At 29.3% G+C, this 21,036-nt stretch overlaps 1 protein-coding gene across 1 annotated transcript; it reads right to left on the bottom strand.

Moving 5' to 3' along the window:
- Positions 1–75: 75 nt before the first annotated feature.
- LOC106637981 (cytochrome P450 4C1-like) lies at positions 76–12,435 on the bottom strand. The gene is made up of 13 exons (XM_089591644.1): positions 12,221–12,435; positions 8,052–8,264; positions 6,189–6,298; positions 6,030–6,120; positions 5,232–5,414; positions 5,076–5,169; positions 3,407–3,509; positions 2,676–2,784; positions 2,060–2,166; positions 1,903–1,971; positions 996–1,164; positions 740–919; positions 76–664 (listed from the first exon to the last, which is right to left on the bottom strand). The coding sequence occupies exons 1-13, from the start codon at positions 12,234–12,236 to the stop codon at positions 504–506; spliced, it is 1,605 nt and encodes a 534-aa protein (XP_089447770.1). The 5' UTR covers positions 12,237–12,435; the 3' UTR covers positions 76–503.
- Positions 12,436–21,036: the final 8,601 nt, after the last annotated feature.

Here is a 21,036-nt window from a genome sequence, read left to right as displayed (position 1 = left end):
TGCAGCACTAGACATATAACTACTATTGAATGATACTATTGCAGTTAAGTTAAGCTCAACAAATTTTGTCTCAGTGAAAAATTATGTATATCAAAAGTATTAATTAATAAGATAAGTTGCAGCTCCATTAAAATGTCCGTACTTATAATAATGCCCATAATATCGATAATATCGCTTTAAAGATCATTTTTCTATTATATTATATTATATTTTCCATTATATTTTTTTATCATCAAACTATATAATTTTCTTACATGGGTGATGTGATTAAAAACATGTTATGACAATAGTTCGCAGCACTTTAAAAATATACTTCAGTATCAATTACGTATTTTTGTAAAACTCCCTAAGCTCTACAATAGTGATCTACGTGTAAATCATACGATTTCGATCGTTTATCATAGAACATTGTTATTATATTTTACAACATAGATCTAACATTTCTTTATATTCTAGAAAAACTAGATACAACTAGAATAAAGAGTAAAAAAATACAATATTTATCATCGAATAGGAACAAATTTAACATGAATTGGTCGTGCAGGTCGGAGTACCAAATCTGGTGTAATGGGAACTTCGTGTGCAAGATCTATGGGTTCCAAGTAAAAATGATAAAGTAGATGAGAAATCAGAGACTTAAGTTCCATCATTGCAAATTTTTGACCTGCAAAGTACGAATGGGATCTCATGTAAGACATACACTCTTCAATAGAATAGATAAGTGAGTATCTCTACTCACCTATACAATTACGAGGTCCAGCACTAAATGGTAAGAAAGCAAATGGATGGCGATTGCATGAATTTTCTGGTAAAAATCTGTCAGGATCATATTTATTTGGTTCTGGCCAGATGTAAGGATTCCTATGAAGATCATAAATATGAACATGTGCTATGGCTCCTTTTGGTATAAGATAATTTTCTAAAAGAAAATATGTTAATGATTAATACTATAATAACTGAAAGAGTGGAGTGTTAAGTGGTCACAAATTTCTTACTTAAATGTAAATCTTCAGTAACACTTCGAGATATAAAAGGCACACTGGGGTACAGCCGAAGTGACTCTTTTATGCATCGTTCAAGGTATTGAAGTTGTTGCAGATCTTCCATTTTAACTTTTCCACTCGATTTGTTAAATACTTCATTAATTTCTGCTCGTGCTTTTGTCTGATGAAAATAATATAAAATCAAGTTATACATAAATACATCAAATTTGATGTTTTTTCCGAAAAGATACGATTAATGCAGTGGCGAATTTAATGTTTATGTATGATAATGGAAGAAATTGACTACACATTTACAAGAACATTTGAAAGTTCTTAAATAGCTGCGGTGTCTAGCGTGTAGAGCAACTAATCCTGAGTCCGTGACCGTCAAAAAACGTTTTTATAAATCAGTTTTTTTTTTTGGCAATGTAATAAAAAAAATCAATTATTCTCTTCTGGTTTGATCACCCAAATTTATTTTGAGATGATTTATTTTGTTATTTTAATTTTAATCTAAACTAAACAAAAAATGAATGGATGTGATTGTACCACATTTTATCATAACGCAAGGATTATACTAGAGCGTACGAAACGTAAAAAAAATCTGATGCATTTACATGGTAATCGATTACTTTAACTGAATTGTAATATCACGATTTTATAGTTTTTGCGTTTGGACCAAAATATTTTATAATTACAATGCATTTTATTTTTCAATAAAAACTTTCGTATTGATTAATTTTTGTTAATATGAGTAAAGTTGTAAGATGAATACAGAAAGCGAATAATGTATAGGCCTAACTAAGGATAGACTAAATAACTTTAAACTAAATAACCTGTTAAAATCTTCGAAATGTTATTTGTTTTGAAATAAATAGGTTTTCGAATTAGAGATGATTGTATACTGCATAAAATTCACCTGTACGTCTTGGTGTTCAGCAAGTAATAATATAATAAAGCACGAAGCCATTGCAGATGTGTCATGTCCCTTTTATAAAAAATAGATATAAAATAATAAGTAGCTTATTATAAACAAAATAATAATAGTTACGTGACGGTTTCAAAGTTTTACCCACCTCAAATGTAAATGTATCTACTTCTTCACGTATTCCTGGATCATCAATCTGTCCATGTTTGTAGGCAGCAATCATAAGGTCAAGCATTGCTAAGCGTCTTTTGCGAACTAGAAAAAGTTACAGTTGCAAATAACCAAACCAAATGTTTATAAATATTTTGTTATTAATGATATTTGGATTCTCTAGTTTTATAAATGTAAACTATTGGCTATAATACATAATATGTCCCGTTTTTGTTCCCCTTTTTGTAATAAAAAATTTTTTTTGAGGCATACGATTGAAACTGGGCTTATTTTGTTTGCAAATTAGGGGAAAAATCATAAACACGACATTATTAGCAAAATAAGCCCCATCTTGAGGGTGTGTCCCAAAAAAAAATTTTATTAAAAAATGACGAGAAAAACGGGATATTTCTCACATACACACAGAAAGGAGTCCAAAAAGCCTCAGATTTACGGATTACCAGTTATATTGTTAATTAAGACAACATGATTAATTCCATACGCCTAAAAAAATGGAAATACTTTTTTTCCCTCATATATTTGTCATGTACACCACAGTTTTTAGTTTTTAAAATAAAATTACTAATTTTGGTTTAATTTATATAAATACTTACTTCCATGAACTTCCTCATTTACTAACTGTTGATTTGAGTCATCTGAAATTAGTTCTTTTAAGAATTCCCCGTTAGTCTTATCATGGTAGTCTTTTCTTTCATTTATGATCTATAAATTTATATTTAGTAAGTCCTTAATGATGTATAAGCTTCTTAGTTATTTAAATAAAAAAATAATATACTGCTCAAGCAAAACTAATCTTATATGCTATTCGCTAATATTTCCAATAGTTATCATGAATTATAAATTATTGCTTTGTAAAATCTAAATTGAAGAACATAATTTATTAAATAACTACTATAAATAATTTTTACGAATAATTATTTGTGTTTCCTAAACATTTCTATTGGTTGCTTAAAAAGTTTATATTGATTAATAATAAACAATAACTGGCATAAGCTATAAGTTTCAACTAGTTTTTATTTACACCATTTATTGTCAGATGTTTGTTATTTTTTTACTTTCTGACATGTCGTTCAGTCTAAAATCTAAACTTCCTTAATTTTTATTATCAGTTACTATGATTTATCTTTTCAGTTTTTTAATAAACTAATTTATTATTTTTTAGTTGAAAAATCTTACTGTAAATGGTGAAAATATTTTTGAATTCTAGTTTTTTAATACATATGGACAAAAGTTATTTACATGGTTGTCTTTTCATTCATTCATTAATTTGTGTGTAAGTTTATGAAACGTAATAAGAGGAAATAATTTATCAAAGTTGACATACTTGCGTTGTGAACTCGTGTAATACTTTCAGCAGTTTTTTTTGCTGGCGGCCTTTCTGAGTGTTATTAAATATCCAATGTGGGTATAAGTAGGGTCTTGTAAATCTGTAATATCGCAAGTAAATGTTTTTTTTTACTATGTACGTTTTATACGATTGCTTCCTTATGGCTATTACTTATTAATCAGAGCAAAAAGCTAACTATGTTGAAAGTACACTTCTACCCAAATGTCTACATAGAGAAATAAGTAAATTACAGGTTAATCGCAGCATGAGACTTTTTGCGACCATTCAATACGATTGGCTATGCACTTTTATAGAAGTTTTGATACTTTAAGAGAAAGTTGTGTTTGTTTTATAGCATAATTAGTGACTGTCCTTGGGCTAAACGAAAAGAGGTGATGGAGTTTTTGTCTATAGGTGTCCACAATTCACCTTTTTTTATTTCATGCATTTGTCTCCTTGTGTATGATAAGCAACAGTATAAGTACCTATTACATAAATTGTTGACAGTTATTATTGATAACCAGCATGATCTGATGCTATTCTGCCGGCTTTCTGCAATATAATGTTCATAATTTTTGCATTTTTTAAATCTTTTGAATGTGAATCAAACGTTTTTCTGCGAATTTCGCATTGTGGTGAAAAATATATGCAGTTATTCTCGCACTTGCATATTTCATACAATTAAAATAAAGTTAAGAAAAATAATCGCATATAGCCCGATACAACAGCTCAAATTAGATGGTGATTAGTTTTAGTATTACATCTTACCGTTACAGCAACATAATAAAATTACTTTACTTAACATTGTTTTGACCATGAGAATGACCAATAGCATAATACTTGAAAAAATTGCTAAAATTTTTTTTTTCTAGTTTTACGTTGAATGTAAAGTGAGTTGAAGAACAGTGTGGCGGAAGATCTCCACATTTGAAACATTTTATAACACGTAACTACAGTGATTTTTGGAATCTATTATCCATGATGAATGTATATCATATATACTTAGGATTATGCTAATTATATTTATATTAAGTAATATGTCTTAAAAACGGTGCAGCCAATCATGACAGTACTTTACCAGCTGTCACTGCCTGTCACATTTCTTGACTCACTATAGTTGTCTATAAAGTCCCATATTACGTAATAAAGCCGCGTAATAGCTGTGTGCAATGGAAAACCCATTCAGAGCGAAACTAAACAAATCAACAATAGCTCACAATTTGTACTTTCTACAGCGCAAAATCTATATTTCAGCTCCATCACCACTTTGCATTTAGCCCACAAGCATAATGCTTTTACTACGTCTGTGCACTGTACTGATAAGTGCGTATAAAACCAACCAATGAGTAAGATGATTTGATTTTATTAGTCAATAAGGATTAAACGTTTGAGTTTCGATGTCAGCACAGTGTGCATTTGTACAAGCGTTTTGGTTACGTGTCACAGCCTGCTGTTAGATCATGAAAGTAGATCTAACTCAAGGACGTAGGTTAGTCACATTCGCATTAGGCTTGATTATGCGATAGCTCCATGATTTCTCTCTCTATGTAGTTCACCAATTTTAGGAGTAGCAATCTTTTTAGCTCTGATGCTAAATGTAACAGGCACGTCTCTTACGTTTTTATTGAAAGCTTAAAGGTAAAGTGATTTATAACATAAATTTTACCTGTACACTAAAATGTCACTCAAGTTGTGCAAGGCCTCTCTATATTTATTTTGCGAGTCTTCTTTTCCTGTTGTTTTTATGCCCATTGCCGCTTCTGTGAAATAATTTACTTTTTACTGTAAAGACTTGGAAATTTATTTTTTAAAAAGTCTTTACCACAAATGACATTAAGAGAATATTTAGTAATCAACGGAGTTAAACTTTGAACCGATTCTTCCTTGTTATGCAATGACTTGATGAGTTTCTCACTATTTTCGGAAATAATTTCTGCGTATTTTTTTAGAACATTAAAATGGAAAGCAGGCGTCAAAATTTTCCTCCTGTGCCGCCACTTTGAACCTGCAAAGTAAAAACAAAGTTTTCAAATCGTACAGAATAGCCCGTATTTGAAATTTCATCTGTAGTCGCAAGCAATGTGTGCGATAGACAACTAAAAGTATGCCCATACACGCAAAACAACAATTTTCAGCTTTGAAAAGAAAAAAGTTATTTGAAATTCGAGCACAAATTTAATGTAGTGAAATATCTCCCTTCCAGTGCAGAAGTTGTACTTTGCACCAATGGTGGAAAGTGTATTAGTTTTTTTTTCTCTGTAAAATAACGTTTTTGAGCAAAAATTTTAAAACTTACACAAAAGTAATTTCTAAAACTACTTTGTATCTTTTTTAACGTAAAAAATATTTTGGTTTCAAATGTCCATGAGGCTCATTAAAAGAAAAAAAAAAAAAAAAAAACTAATAGTCGTCTCGCAAGTTACAAACCTCTAGCTCTCAATATCAATGATTTTTTATGAAATCGCACTACAAGAATCTGAAAAAATTTCCTAAAAAATCTCGTTAACATGTGGGAGCCAAGCTTGGATACTAATTTTAATGAAATAAATTTGAAAAAAAATTTTTCAAAAATGTAGCAATAAACATTATAAAGTTTCAAAAAGGTTCATAGTACACGTACCTGCACTTGTTAACAAGCCAGTTCCAAACCAAGGATGGAGTAAATCGTACAACGCACTTTTCTCTATATGAGTTGTACTACTTAGTAACACCTATAATCATAGGGTAATTAAGTCCTAAAAATTTTAATGAAAACCGAAATAGAAGTAAAATTTTTTACCTCAGCATCGTCAGGATGTTGAATGTTAACCACTGATAGGTGCATACTTGTTAATCGAAATATCGGATAATAATCCTTGTTTAGTTTTCGTATTAGAAGCCATAACTGTTCTACAAATTATTGACTTTTTAAAACAAGTTATACGATTAGAGCACAATTGTTATGTCACAAGTTACAAGGGCTTAAAAGACTATTTTTCCTCAGTCAGTTCAATGTAGGAGCCAGGTAGGTTCCCGTAGCTTTTTCAATTAAAAATATTTATTTTCAAGTTTTTTAAATGTATTTTTACCTTTTAAACACAATTTTCTATGGTAGATTGCCGTGAAATTTGTACAATAATAGATATTAACAATTATTAATTAATATGTATATTAATTTAGCATTGCAAAGCCTATTGGGTACAGTTCTGAGGAATGGCTGTAAAATATAAAAAAAAAGAAACTATTTTTATAAGCAAATTAAAAAAAGTATACAACAGTGGTAAAAAAAATTTATTCACACTTTAATTTTATTCCTTGCAGCTTTTGTCTAAATGCCATACTTTTTCAGTCAAAAACACACAAAATTTTGAAAAATTGGAATATTGCGATTTTTAACGGTTAATATATTTTGATTGTTGAACATTTATTTGCTACTCTGCATGGCTTGAGTTTTTTTTTATTAATGATCACACTATAAGAATTTATCACTTTCAAAATGAAACAAAAATTTTGTTTTTTAATTATGAGCTTCGAATATTTTTCGCTCCTTGCTATGCTATACCTATAGCCTGCGTGAGTGTGAAAATACGATGTACACCTTTGATTTGAATATTAACCAAGTTTTTCTTAAGTATTTTTATTAGTTTTACGAACTTATTGATGGTGGATTGCTGCACTACTTACAGGGCAATTGTTAGAAACAAAGTTTTTAAAAATTCAAAAAACTTTTTTTCATAAACGTTGTATAGTTTTTTAATGAGTGTATGAGAATTGTTAATAATTATTAATATTTTAGCAGGTAAGAATATAACCCACCTGGTTCCTATACTATTTACTAAATAAATATATAATAAAGATCCGTGAATGATTTGTATCCCCCACTTTAGAGCAATACTGTGTATTCTACTTTGGTATGTTATCTATCCCTTTTACACTCGTGCAAAAACGTGATTTGTAGTAGTTTCTTCTATGACTATAAACAAATTTCTTCTGTCACAGACATCCTCAAAGTATTTTATAGAATCAAATAAAATCACCAAACATTTTTGCGGTACAAAAAAAACCCAATCAAAAGTTCTTTGTTATTTTATGTGATATAAGTGACTAAATCACATTAAAAGATATTTCTCCATAAGCATCTATATTAATGAATCAAATTAGCCTTACAGATTTAAAAATACTTTGCCTAACCTACCTAAGAACCCTACTCTTATAAATATTAAATGAAGTTCTTATTAGATGTTGATTTAGAGGCAAAATTTTATAAAAACTTTGTTATTACTTCAACTTGCAATGCAACTATATTCAGAGCACGAACTATGAGCTAAAATCGTATACCATATTTTTTTCTAATCTTTAATTAGAAAAGAAAAACGTTGTCATCACTCTTGTATGGTAACTTTCAAAATCTTACATTTACTTATGTTTACTCTCTGTTGTGCTTTTTTTCGAACGTTTTTTAAATCGGAATCAAATTTATTGTTTTGAACGACAAAGTAGAAAATATTATTATTTCATAAAAGTAACAACTTTAACTTGTAAATGTATTTATATTACAATGAAGTAGTTTTTCTAATTATTTTTTTAATTTAATAATATTACTGCTGTTGTAAGAATAATGAACTACATTAATTAACACAAACATTCTTGACTTGAAACTTACCAGAAGAAACGAGAAACATTAAAAGATTTCCAATAATTGGATATGCTGGTGGTCCTTGCAATTTCATGATATATTTTCTAGTTCGTCCATGATCCAAATAAATGTAGATGATAAACAAAATGAGTAGAAACAATAATGTCATTAGAAGGAACAATTTAATCAATACATCTGATGTACATCCATAGTTCATAACTGTTTTATAAACATTATCATCTAAAAATACAGTTAAGAGTTAAAAACTGTAAGTTGGCGCTATAATATTATTTTTCTTAGCTAAAAATTTATTAATTGGTACATGAACTAATAACAAAGGCATTTTACAATCCAATAAAGTAATGTGTTTCAGGCATGCTTTAAATAAAGCAGATCAACTGTTTTTATTGACTTATAAACTCAATTACAAATTTTTTTAAAATTTAGTTCAATTGAGTTTTTAAATACCTATTAGAACACATTATTTTAAAAGCTTTGTTTTCAAACAAATTATTATATGTACTAGAAACTTGTAACAATCGACTTTCTCTATTCTTCATTTCAAGCAATAGAGTAGTTTATTTATCTTAGCATAAAGTGTGAGAACAAAAGAAAGCCACAGTACTAACACCGCAGTTTTCAGGTAACTTGATATTACACACGATGTGGTTGCAATAATGGATAATGCGCTATGGTGGAAAAAATAAGAAAATTTAAGTATATCACGCTAGTAGATCCCATCAATGACGTTATCAGTAAAACATACTAGTTACTTGTAGCTAATTTGTAGTAAATTTGTAGCAAAAATCAATTGATTTTGTAGAGCCTATCAAACTTGAGAAAACAGGTGAACTGCTTGCGTGAAATGATTAGTAGATAAAAAAATATTACGTAGATAAAAAAAATGTACGTATTAGCCTCACAAAATCAAAGAAAAATTATGCAGGCTCAAAAAAAATCTCTGTGGCATTATATACTATGTAGTAGAGAAAAAATTTTATGCAGTAAAAGAATTTATTCTATACATTATACTGATCTCAAAAAGCTAATGTTACCAGATCATATGTGCTTATGAGGCATATAAATTGGCATATTATTTTGTAGTTACTTTGTAGTGAAAGAATTTACTTTACAGAGCCTATGGATCTCGAAAAAACTGAATCTGTTAGCGTATAGTTATCGCTCTCGCAGATCACAATATTTGATGAAGTAATTTCCACTTGATGAATATTTATTTTATGAAACAGAAAAACAATAAAAAGTACAAATGTAACTTTATTACTTAACAATAACAAACTTTTATTCAGCATGTAAAAACATAAAACATTATACAAAAATTTTCTTACGCCTCAGGAAGGTATAATATACCGAGCAAGGTATAATATAAATATGTATTAGCCAATCGTCGGCTGAGAAAAAAAGTTGAGTAAAAAGTGTATCTAATTTGTAGTTTATCATCAAGTGAGAATTTAAAAAGTCTAATTTTAAAAGAGAAAAAAATAATTTTGAACATCAGTTGTTTGTTCCTGCTTTGATCGGCTAAGATACCGAAAATTAAAGCGTGCTGTAGTAGCCTCTAGTGTATGTGCAATATCATGTAGATAGTAAATAGTCATCTGCTGCGCCATTGTACTTCGTTTTTATTAAGTTTCTTGCTTTACGAACGTATACCTTACCTAAGTATACAATTTAAAAATTGACTCCAACTGTTCACACGCATCTAAAAATAATTTACAAATCAAACTTAAGATCAATAAACAAACAATTGTTCAAAAGCTTTTTGAAACTCAAACATATCTATTTGTTATTAAGTATGTTGTAGAATCGCAAAATATAAAAAAAGATTATCGCTAATTTTATTTAACATATACTTTGATAAAAAAATGCAATCTTTTATTCAATGGCTTCTGAAATGAAACAGTGTAACTCCGAATTTCAGGCTACGATTACATGCAATCTTGTTCATGTAAGATTGGAAGATCCCGGAAAAGTTTCAATTTCTTTTGGTTTTAGATATCTCTAAGTAATAGGTTCAACCAGAAGAAAAAATTATTTACCGACATTTGAGTGAGAAAGTATTGTCACAATTTATTATGTTCATAATAATGTTAAATAAAAATTTACTGCATTTTGCCAATTTTTTTTAAATAATAGCTAATGCAATAATAGGTACTATAAGTATAAATTGATTTTTTTGATGGATTAAACGGTTATTTTGAGAAACTAAAATCCAAACATAATTCAAATTTTTCCAGGGTCTTCCAATCTTAAATAAATAAGATTGCATGTAAGCGCAGCCTGAAATCATACAGATAGATGGAGGTCTCAAATTTTTAAACACAAATCTGTCTTATCGATTCATAGGTGTATTTCAAAAGAATTTTATGAATCCTGTTCTGAATTTTTAAATAACATTCAAACTGTTTTGTTTCTTTGAGAATTCCATAATTAGCGTTTTTTGAGGTAAAAAATTTAAAGAAATTTAAGAACAACTTTTTCACTACTTCAAAACAAGTAAGTTTATTTCGGTAATTTGTTTGACGGAATCAGTTTAAATAATTGCTAACAATACTTTTGACTGGCAAACTAAGCTTTCCTACTTAAAAAGAGCATACTTTTAACACGATGGCTGGAATAATCCGTCTAAATTAATTGGACTAATTTATGACCGATTCCGCGCGGTTCATTTATGTTTTTGCGATGCAACGAGGGCTCCACTATACTATATACATAAACGCAGCCCGCAAGTAGGATGATAATCTACTGACGTTCTGTATCCTTGTCACTTACCTTTACCTCGTTCTTTTCTCCACAATGGGAATAAATTTGCGTGACTTCCATGAATTATGTTTTATCTGCAACTTTAGTTATCGAATTTGTGAAGATATTATACACTACCTTGTTTTTTTATCTTGTAATACTCCTCGAGATTATTGATCCTTATTCAGATTTTAAGTTGGGTACATTGCTTATTAATACAATAAATTTCAGTGTTTTTATTTGTTCCATAGTGTTAATACGACTTGTAACAAGGTTATTGATTTCTCTATAGGGTGTGAAATTCAAATGATAAAATTGAATTATAATTGGCGTTCAGACTTGAGCAACATAAGATTTTCTTGATTCTCTATGAATTTTTGAACTTGTTTTATAGACAGATTCTGTGTGAATGTTACATCAAACCATATGTTATGAATGGTTTTAAAAATAATATGGAATAAACAACATATTGAATAATAAAAATTTATGGGATTGTACTGGAAATAAAATTTTTTCTAATTTAAATGCTCTGTTAAGACTCAAGCCAATAGATTCGGTTTTTTCGAGATCAGTGGACTCAACGAAATAAATTTATTGATTGAAACTTTGTCAACGTCATCCAATATTTTTATCCACACTACACTTGAGCTATAAATCAACGAAATCACAAGGTCAGCAGAGTCATGAGGTCAACTTATCAATTGTACTTGAGTAAACTGATATGGCGGTTATTTTAAATTCTGTATACTTTACAAAATAAATTCATGCACTGTAAGCTTACTACAAAATATATTATTGAATTGATTTTTTTCGAGCTCGTAATCACAACAATATCATAGTGATATGTTAACATTAAGCCGATACATCAACATATTTGGTTTTTTCGAAATATATAGGCTTAATACAAATCGATTCTTTCACTACAAATTGGCCACAAATATCGTAACGAGCTTAGAACCGGCTTATAAGCACGTGTGATCTGCTAACGTTGGTTTCTAGAAATTGGTAGGGTCAAAAAAATAATTTCTGTCACTACATACTTTTTTCATTTAAACCCGAATCACGATGCTCCGAAAATTGTTATTTATTGAGTCCGCATTAGGCAGAAACGAGATTTCGATCTGTTGGCGTTACGTTGCTTTGAATTAGGAGTCTCCTCAAAATCAAATCATTCACTAAAAACTTCCCACGTATTAGCTATAAATTGCTAGTATGTCTCAAATATTTTGATTGAATACGGAGAATATATATTCCACACATATTTTTTTTTTTGTGCAAAAGAATCTTACTGTTCAGCTACAAACGGATGTAAAACTTGCCCTTGACACTGCATATTAATGTCGAAAAACTACGAGTATCACGTAAAAATATCATTTTATCAAAAAGCTTACAAGTAATTAATTTATGGCAATATCATAAAATAGTTTTATACGTACAAATAGCTTGCAGCATGTTGTTTTTCTCTTTAACTTCAAAATAGAGTCCTTTAATAAAACAAGTATTTTGTGAACCTTAAACGTTGGTACTAAAAGTATTTACCAAAACAAACGTTAGTACAAGACAAGACGAGCAACTGGCAGTAAAGAGCGTAACGTTTGACTGAGTAAGAATTTGTAAACTTGACGCGAATGATTTTCATGTCGAACGTTGACAAAAGCTCCCAGGCTCTCTGACGGATGATAATAAGTGGTAGTATCCTCATGCTGATTATAAAGTTGAAGTATATTTATCATTACCACATCAAAGGTTTTTTTATAGAGACATATTTTTTGCATGAAACAAACGTTTACTTGTTAATTCAAATTATTTTGCAAGTTTTGCAATAGCCAAGTATTAAATTTGTGTTATAAACACAAGTAATGCCATATAATTTATCACATAATCAAAGCAATCACTTGTAGATTTTTTTGTTAAGAATTGAATAATTTCATACTTTAATGAAAAAGACATATGAGTATGTGTGATACTTAACATTAGTGATACGTCGTTTTCAGAGGTGTCAGCAATTTTCGTAGAGCTTATCTACGCACTTCTTAGTAAATCTAGTATAAAAACATAGGAGGAAAATCTTTCGTCACCTCATTGCAACTAATGGATAGTGGCTGATGTTTGATTGATTGATGGCTTCGCTCAGTTGAGATGATACATCAAAATAAAAATTTTTGTTTTGATATTTTTGTAACGCGTTGAAAAATATTTAATACAACGTTTTATCGTTGTATATTAAAACTCTTTTGCAAGCCCCACAAGTATTACTAGATGTATTTACAAGGTATAACGTAATTCAAACTTACGCCTTCCTTGGAAGATGTTGAAATTTTAAGACGTATCTAAAAATCAAATAGTTTAGAAAAGCTACTGCATTGGTTTTGAGATTTAGGACGTTATAGAGATTTGTTGTAGCGTATTGGTTTTACTTATGAAACTTATAAATAATACGAAGCTTTCAGGTGTTCAACTACAAAGTCTTCTTTTTATAGACCAAAAATCGATTTTTTACTATTTTTATGTTATTTTTTAATCTTAATCACAATTTTTTTTTTACTTTTTACAGAAAAAGAGCAACTCACGAAGAAATTCATTCAAATTAAATTTACAATCATTTGGTGGACAATTATAGCTGAGATAGGGAGAGTTAAATATTAACTTAGCTTAAAAATATTTTTAACTAATACCTACGATTTTTTAATTTTTTTATTTATAAATTGTAAGTAAATCTTATTTAATAGAATCAAATAACACAAATTAATAAGACAATATTCAATCAGACGAAAAATAGCCAAGACAACTTTTTCAAAATTAACTTGGTGACTACTCTTACTAATATTTGATACTTTCTTTAATATTAGTCGCCTTATCCATTTTCTTGTATTTTCTTGCTCAAACGAATACTTTTTTTTTAATTACTTGGTACAATTACGTTGCAATCTCTTATTGAGCACAAAACCCTAAAAGTTCAGCTGAAAATCGGTCCATCTCGGGGCTTTTTTCCTTTCCGTAGGCAAAGGCAAAGGATACACACAGTATTCTGAGCATTTACTGAGAGAAAAAATAATGTAAATTATAGAGAACTTTCAGCAAAAATTACCATTCTGCACAGTGAATCGGATGCTAGTTGACAAAAAAGGAGAAAATTATCATTTTTAGTAGTAAAAATTATTGTTTTAACAGTTAAAATATTGGTTTGAATAGTGAAAATTATGGTTAGAGCAGTCAAAATTACCATGCTGGAACAGTAAAATTCAAAAGGATCAGTTGATAAATTTTACTCTCCTGGATAGAAATTTTTACTGTTCTATACCATAATTTTTACATTTCAAACTATAATTTTAACTGATTTCTTGAGGTTTTGTGCATAAGCACACGATCAGTAAGAGCTAATTTAGGAGTGAGAATAAAAACTCCAAAGTCAGGTGTTAGTTTGAGCAACGTTTCGTTGGTCTTAACGCCAACCTCATCAGGCTCACTTTATTAACATAAAAAACACAACAAATTTCATTAATTACATTGCAGGGCCAATGTTTACAAATATCTACATTAATGCAATATTAATTATAAGTAAGTAGTCACAAATAAAATAGTAATGTAAATAATTTTAAAAAATTAAACAATTACTCACGTCTATATCGTTCAGACGATCGTTACAGACTGTTGGGCGCCTCGAACGAATAACGTAAATGTCAAACATGTATTTATTTACGCATATACATATAAACAGTAAATGTACGTTTCTTACGAATGTAGATAACAGCAGTACATCACTACATTGTATTATTTAGAAAGATTACTTATAAAATCTTTATATATGTTATTGAGAAATAAGGTATCTTCTTTCTTATTAATAGTGTGCTTAGTAAAGTGTATGTATAGCATTTCAGATATTAATCTTTTTTGTTTATTAGGTTCACGGTCTAGAATCTTTGTTTGAGAAAAATTAAAATTATGGTTGAATTTTTTCATGTGTGAAGCGACAACAAGTTCATCTTTCTTGGTACTTTTATGTTCATACAGGCGTTTTTTCAATGCTCTCTTTGTTTCACCTACATATAATGCAGAGCAAGAATCACATGCAAAATGATACACAACATTGGTTTGATCGAGCCTATCAATCTTGTCTTTTCCAAGAATGATAACACTGTCCAATTTATTTTGAATAATAGGGTAAATTTGTATATTTAATTTTTTCAAAATTTTTGAACAAAATTTAAAGAATAATGGGTTATATGGAATAGAAATTTTTATTTTATCACGTAGATTGTCATTTAGTAAGTTGTTATTATCATTATTAGTATTTTTTATTTGGTGAAGTCTTTTCTTGATATATTTTTGTATGAAAAGTTCAGTATAATCATTATCACGTAAAATTCTTTTTGCCATGAGAATATTCTTCCTGTGGTATAATTTATCAGACAAAAGAATAGCTCGATCAACCAAACTGTACACTGCATTGACTTTTAAAGATCGGGGGTGGTTAGAATTGAAATTAATTAATCTATTCGATGAAATTGGCTTGACGTACCAATTCGTGATTATTTTTAAGTTTTTATGTGTAATTGTTATGTCTAAGAAATTTATACAATTGTTTTTCTCTACTTCGCAGGTGAATTTTAAGTGATTGTCCTGTTTGTTAAAAATCTGTAAAAATAATTGTGCCTGATCTTTATGTACACATATGAGAGTGTCGTCGACGTATCTTTTATATATGAAGGGAACGCAATTATGTTTTTCTTTTAACATGCGTAGGGCTTCCGTCTCAAGATCTTCTAAAACTAAGTCAGCGAATAGTGGAGAGACAGGAGAGCCCATAGGGCTACCAAAAATCTGTTTATAAAATTTTTTATGAAAGGTGAAGTAAACATTATTGAACAAAAATTTTGTGCATTCTACAATTTCATGAAAAGGAATTTTTGATAATCTGTGGATTTGCATGTATCTTTTTTCCAAACTATTTATGACTGATTCTAACGAAATATTGGTAAATAGAGAAATCACATCCAAAGAAATAAAAATATGATTTTCCGGTATTTTAAGATTTTTAATTTGTTTTATAAGTTCAACGCTATTATTCAAATGTGACGAAGGTTTTTCAAATACTTTAGAAAGAGAATTATAGAGAATTGAGGCGAGTGTGTGTGTAGGAGAATTAATGGATGAAATAATTGGTCTAAATGAAAGGGAAGGTTTATGTATTTTTGGCAACCCATAACATCTAGGTAAATTTGTATTAGTTTGCGTTAATTGATTGTTATGATATTTAAAATTTAAAAATTCGTTGTCATTCAGTTTCATTAAAATTTTGTGGACATCTGATTGTAAATAGTGTAATGGATTCTTATTTATCATTATGTAAGTAGTGTTGTCACTCAACATCAACTCCATGTTCTGCACATATACGTTTCTGTCAAGGCAAACAGTCACATTTCCCTTATCAGAACGAGTAAACATAATATTTTTGTTCTCTCTAAGGAACGCTTTTGTACATTTTAAATTAAAAGTATTTGAATGTTCAACGTTGTCAAGTTTTAATTTTTTGTTATTATAAATTTTCATGGCTTGTGTGATTTTTGTTCTTATTTTACTTTTTAATTCACTAACAGTCTGTAACGATCGTCTGAACGATATAGACGTGAGTAATTGTTTAATTTTTTAAAATTATTTACATTACTATTTTATTTGTGACTACTTACTTATAATTAATATTGCATTAATGTAGATATTTGTAAACATTGGCCCTGCAATGTAATTAATGAAATTTGTTGTGTTTTTTATGTTAATAAAGTGAGCCTGATGAGGTTGGCGTTAAGACCAACGAAACGTTGCTCAAACTAACACCTGACTTTGGAGTTTTTATTCTCACTCCTAAATTAGCTCTTACTGATCGTGTGCTTATGCACAAAACCTCAAGAAATCATGGAAACAATTGGGAGCAGAACGGCACGTTCAACAAACACCGTAATGAAATCCGCCCCCAGATCGGAAAGGGGTCAACTCCAGGAAGGATTCTTCACACGAGTGGAACACCTTCATGGATCATCGTTAGCTAAAAAGCTGAAGACCTTGCAAAAACTACACAGCAACTTGACTCATTGTATGGGCCAATTGTCCTTTCTAAGAAAATGTAGGACACACAACTATTTGCCTCAACACATAGAAAATCTGAAAAGGTACTTTAATAATTTCTTCTTTCACAACAAATCGTCGAAGACTTTCTTTTAAAAACGAATTTACTCTTTTACCTGCAGTTTGCTCAATATTGAGATTGACGATTGTTATGCACATGTGTCCGTTCTTAAGAGAAATATTTTTACTGTTAGACAAATAATAAATAATCTACATCCTAACAATTCATTAGTTTAAAGTTTCATAAGTAGTATATATTTTAACAATAGACAAAAAAGGCAGAAACTCAATCGTACATATAATAAAAAATTTTTATCAATACAAAAGTCATGTAACCAGAACCCCTACAATAATAACAACAAAAAAGAAAAAATGTTCCGAAATCTAACAGATCTTGATGTACCGAAAAACGTAAAAAATTGCGTAGTTTTAGGACCACAATTTGCGTTAAAACCACAATCTTTGTCAAATAGTGAAATTATTCAAACAATTAAGAATGTAGAATATAGCTTGCGGAAAATCAACGATCTTAATAGTGAATTAAAAAGTAAAATAAGAACAAAAATCACACAAGCCATGAAAATTTATAATAACAAAAAATTAAAACTTGACAACGTTGAACATTCAAATACTTTTAATTTAAAATGTACAAAAGCGTTCCTTAGAGAGAACAAAAATATTATGTTTACTCGTTCTGATAAGGGAAATGTGACTGTTTGCCTTGACAGAAACGTATATGTGCAGAACATGGAGTTGATGTTGAGTGACAACACTACTTACATAATGATAAATAAGAATCCATTACACTATTTACAATCAGATGTCCACAAAATTTTAATGAAACTGAATGACAACGAATTTTTAAATTTTAAATATCATAACAATCAATTAACGCAAACTAATACAAATTTACCTAGATGTTATGGGTTGCCAAAAATACATAAACCTTCCCTTTCATTTAGACCAATTATTTCATCCATTAATTCTCCTACACACACACTCGCCTCAATTCTCTATAATTCTCTTTCTAAAGTATTTGAAAAACCTTCGTCACATTTGAATAATAGCGTTGAACTTATAAAACAAATTAAAAATCTTAAAATACCGGAAAATCATATTTTTATTTCTTTGGATGTGATTTCTCTATTGACCAATATTTCGTTAGAATCAGTCATAAATAGTTTGGAAAAAAGATACATGCAAATCCACAGATTATCAAAAATTCCTTTTCATGAAATTGTAGAATGCACAAAATTTTTGTTCAATAATGTTTACTTCACCTTTCATAAAAAATTTTATAAACAGATTTTTGGTAGCCCTATGGGCTCTCCTGTCTCTCCACTATTCGCTGACTTAGTTTTAGAAGATCTTGAGACGGAAGCCCTACGCGTGTTAAAAGAAAAACATAATTGCGTTCCCTTCATATATAAAAGATACGTCGACGACACTCTCATATGTGTACATAAAGATCAGGCACAATTATTTTTACAGATTTTTAACAAACAGGACAATCACTTAAAATTCACCTGCGAAGTAGAGAAAAACAATTGTATAAATTTCTTAGACATAACAATTACACATAAAAACTTAAAAATAATCACGAATTGGTACGTCAAGCCAATTTCATCGAATAGATTAATTAATTTCAATTCTAACCACCCCCGATCTTTAAAAGTCAATGCAGTGTACAGTTTGGTTGATCGAGCTATTCTTTTGTCTGATAAATTATACCACAGGAAGAATATTCTCATGGCAAAAAGAATTTTACGTGATAATGATTATACTGAACTTTTCATACAAAAATATATCAAGAAAAGACTTCACCAAATAAAAAATACTAATAATGATAATAACAACTTACTAAATGACAATCTACGTGATAAAATAAAAATTTCTATTCCATATAACCCATTATTCTTTAAATTTTGTTCAAAAATTTTGAAAAAATTAAATATACAAATTTACCCTATTATTCAAAATAAATTGGACAGTGTTATCATTCTTGGAAAAGACAAGATTGATAGGCTCGATCAAACCAATGTTGTGTATCATTTTGCATGTGATTCTTGCTCTGCATTATATGTAGGTGAAACAAAGAGAGCATTGAAAAAACGCCTGTATGAACATAAAAGTACCAAGAAAGATGAACTTGTTGTCGCTTCACACATGAAAAAATTCAACCATAATTTTAATTTTTCTCAAACAAAGATTCTAGACCGTGAACCTAATAAACAAAAAAGATTAATATCTGAAATGCTATACATACACTTTACTAAGCACACTATTAATAAGAAAGAAGATACCTTATTTCTCAATAACATATATAAAGATTTTATAAGTAATCTTTCTAAATAATACAATGTAGTGATGTACTGCTGTTATCTACATTCGTAAGAAACGTACATTTACTGTTTATATGTATATGCGTAAATAAATACATGTTTGACATTTACGTTATTCGTTCGAGGCGCCCAACAGTCTGTAACGATCGTCTGAACGATATAGACGTGAGTAATTGTTTAATTTTTTAAAATTATTTACATTACTATTTTATTTGTGACTACTTACTTATAATTAATATTGCATTAATGTAGATATTTGTAAACATTGGCCCTGCAATGTAATTAATGAAATTTGTTGTGTTTTTTATGTTAATAAAGTGAGCCTGATGAGGTTGGCGTTAAGACCAACGAAACGTTGCTCAAACTAACACCTGACTTTGGAGTTTTTATTCTCACTCCTAAATTAGCTCTTACTGATCGTGTGCTTATGCACAAAACCTCAAGAAATCATGGAAACAATTGGGAGCAGAACGGCACGTTCAACAAACACCGTTATAATTTTAACTGTCAAAACAATAATTTTTACTGTTAAAAATCACAACTTTCTCCTTTTTTACCAGCTTGCGTTAGATTTACTGTGCGAAATGGTAATTTTTGCTGAAATTTTTCTATAATTTTTATTGTTTTTACTCTCGGTGTGAACGTTTTTCTATGGGTCAATATTCAAGCAATTCTTGTTTTTTATTTGATAGGGAATTACATTTTTTTAAAGAAGGTTCCACAGCTTTTTTGACTGTCATTATTTAAGAACTAAAAAGTTAGGTTTTTATGCAAAAAAACCCGAAGTTTCAATGAATTTCAAATTGCAATTACTCCTGCATACTTTTGATTTTTTAAATAGTCATTATTAACGAGTATATTTTCCATTAGTTATTATGATTGGATAGTAACGAACTTACAATGGCTGTTACCTTGTTCTTTATTCTACAGTTACATTTTCAAGCAGGGTGGCAAAAGCAAGGACAAAAATTAGTTTGATAACCGACAAATCAACTGTTACCATTTACTGTTTTTTAAGGTGGTTTCAGTACTAATTCCTGAAAAAAATATGTATTTGTCGATTCATGAAAATGTTCCTCGTGGCACAAAAAAGAATAATTTTAACCTAAAAAACAAATGTAACAAAGTAAAAAAAAGACATCAAGTTGAATTTACCGTATACATTTAAGTAAGTAATAATATCAGCACCAGCTGGTCTGCGACAAAATGAAAGTATTTATGTATAATGTAATGGTATTCGTGACGATATTACACTTCTAGGTCTTGGGCGTGTTATAGGAACATGATAACGCTGAGTTCGCACTACAGTAACTAATCGTAGAACAAAGTATAGAGGCGTACATGCCTTTGATTGTACAGCAGTTGTCAAACTGAGAGTCACCAGCTTATTCTTAATTTGATTCTAAGTTGCTCATTCCTGTTTTTTTCTGATTCATAAATAAATAGAATTATCATTGAAATTCAGGCTTAGGCAATTTTTTGAGTAAATTTATAATCTTTTTTAAATACATGCAAAATATTTTAATGGTAAAAATATGTACATTCGCCATAAGATAATATTTGTGTTTGATTTCATGACAGCTTTGTTAATAAGGTCACCAGATAGATCTTAATTTAACACTAAGTCAACTTACTCGATCCTAATTTTTTCTGATTCATGAATGAAAAATAAGTTAATATTGAAACGCGAACTTATTTAGAAAATGTTTTAAATTGATGGACTTTCTTTTTTAAATACATACAAAATGTTTCAATAGTAAACGTATGTACAATCACTCAGATAATATTTG

The sequence above is a fragment of the Copidosoma floridanum genome, unplaced genomic scaffold, assembly GCF_036245765.1.
Source record: "Copidosoma floridanum isolate Cflo_tuat_1 unplaced genomic scaffold, Cflo_Japanese_pri ptg000013l, whole genome shotgun sequence".
Classification (NCBI taxonomy): domain Eukaryota; kingdom Metazoa; phylum Arthropoda; class Insecta; order Hymenoptera; family Encyrtidae; genus Copidosoma; species Copidosoma floridanum.
Note: the sequence above shows the minus strand (reverse complement) of the source record. Positions and strands in the feature narration are given on the sequence as shown.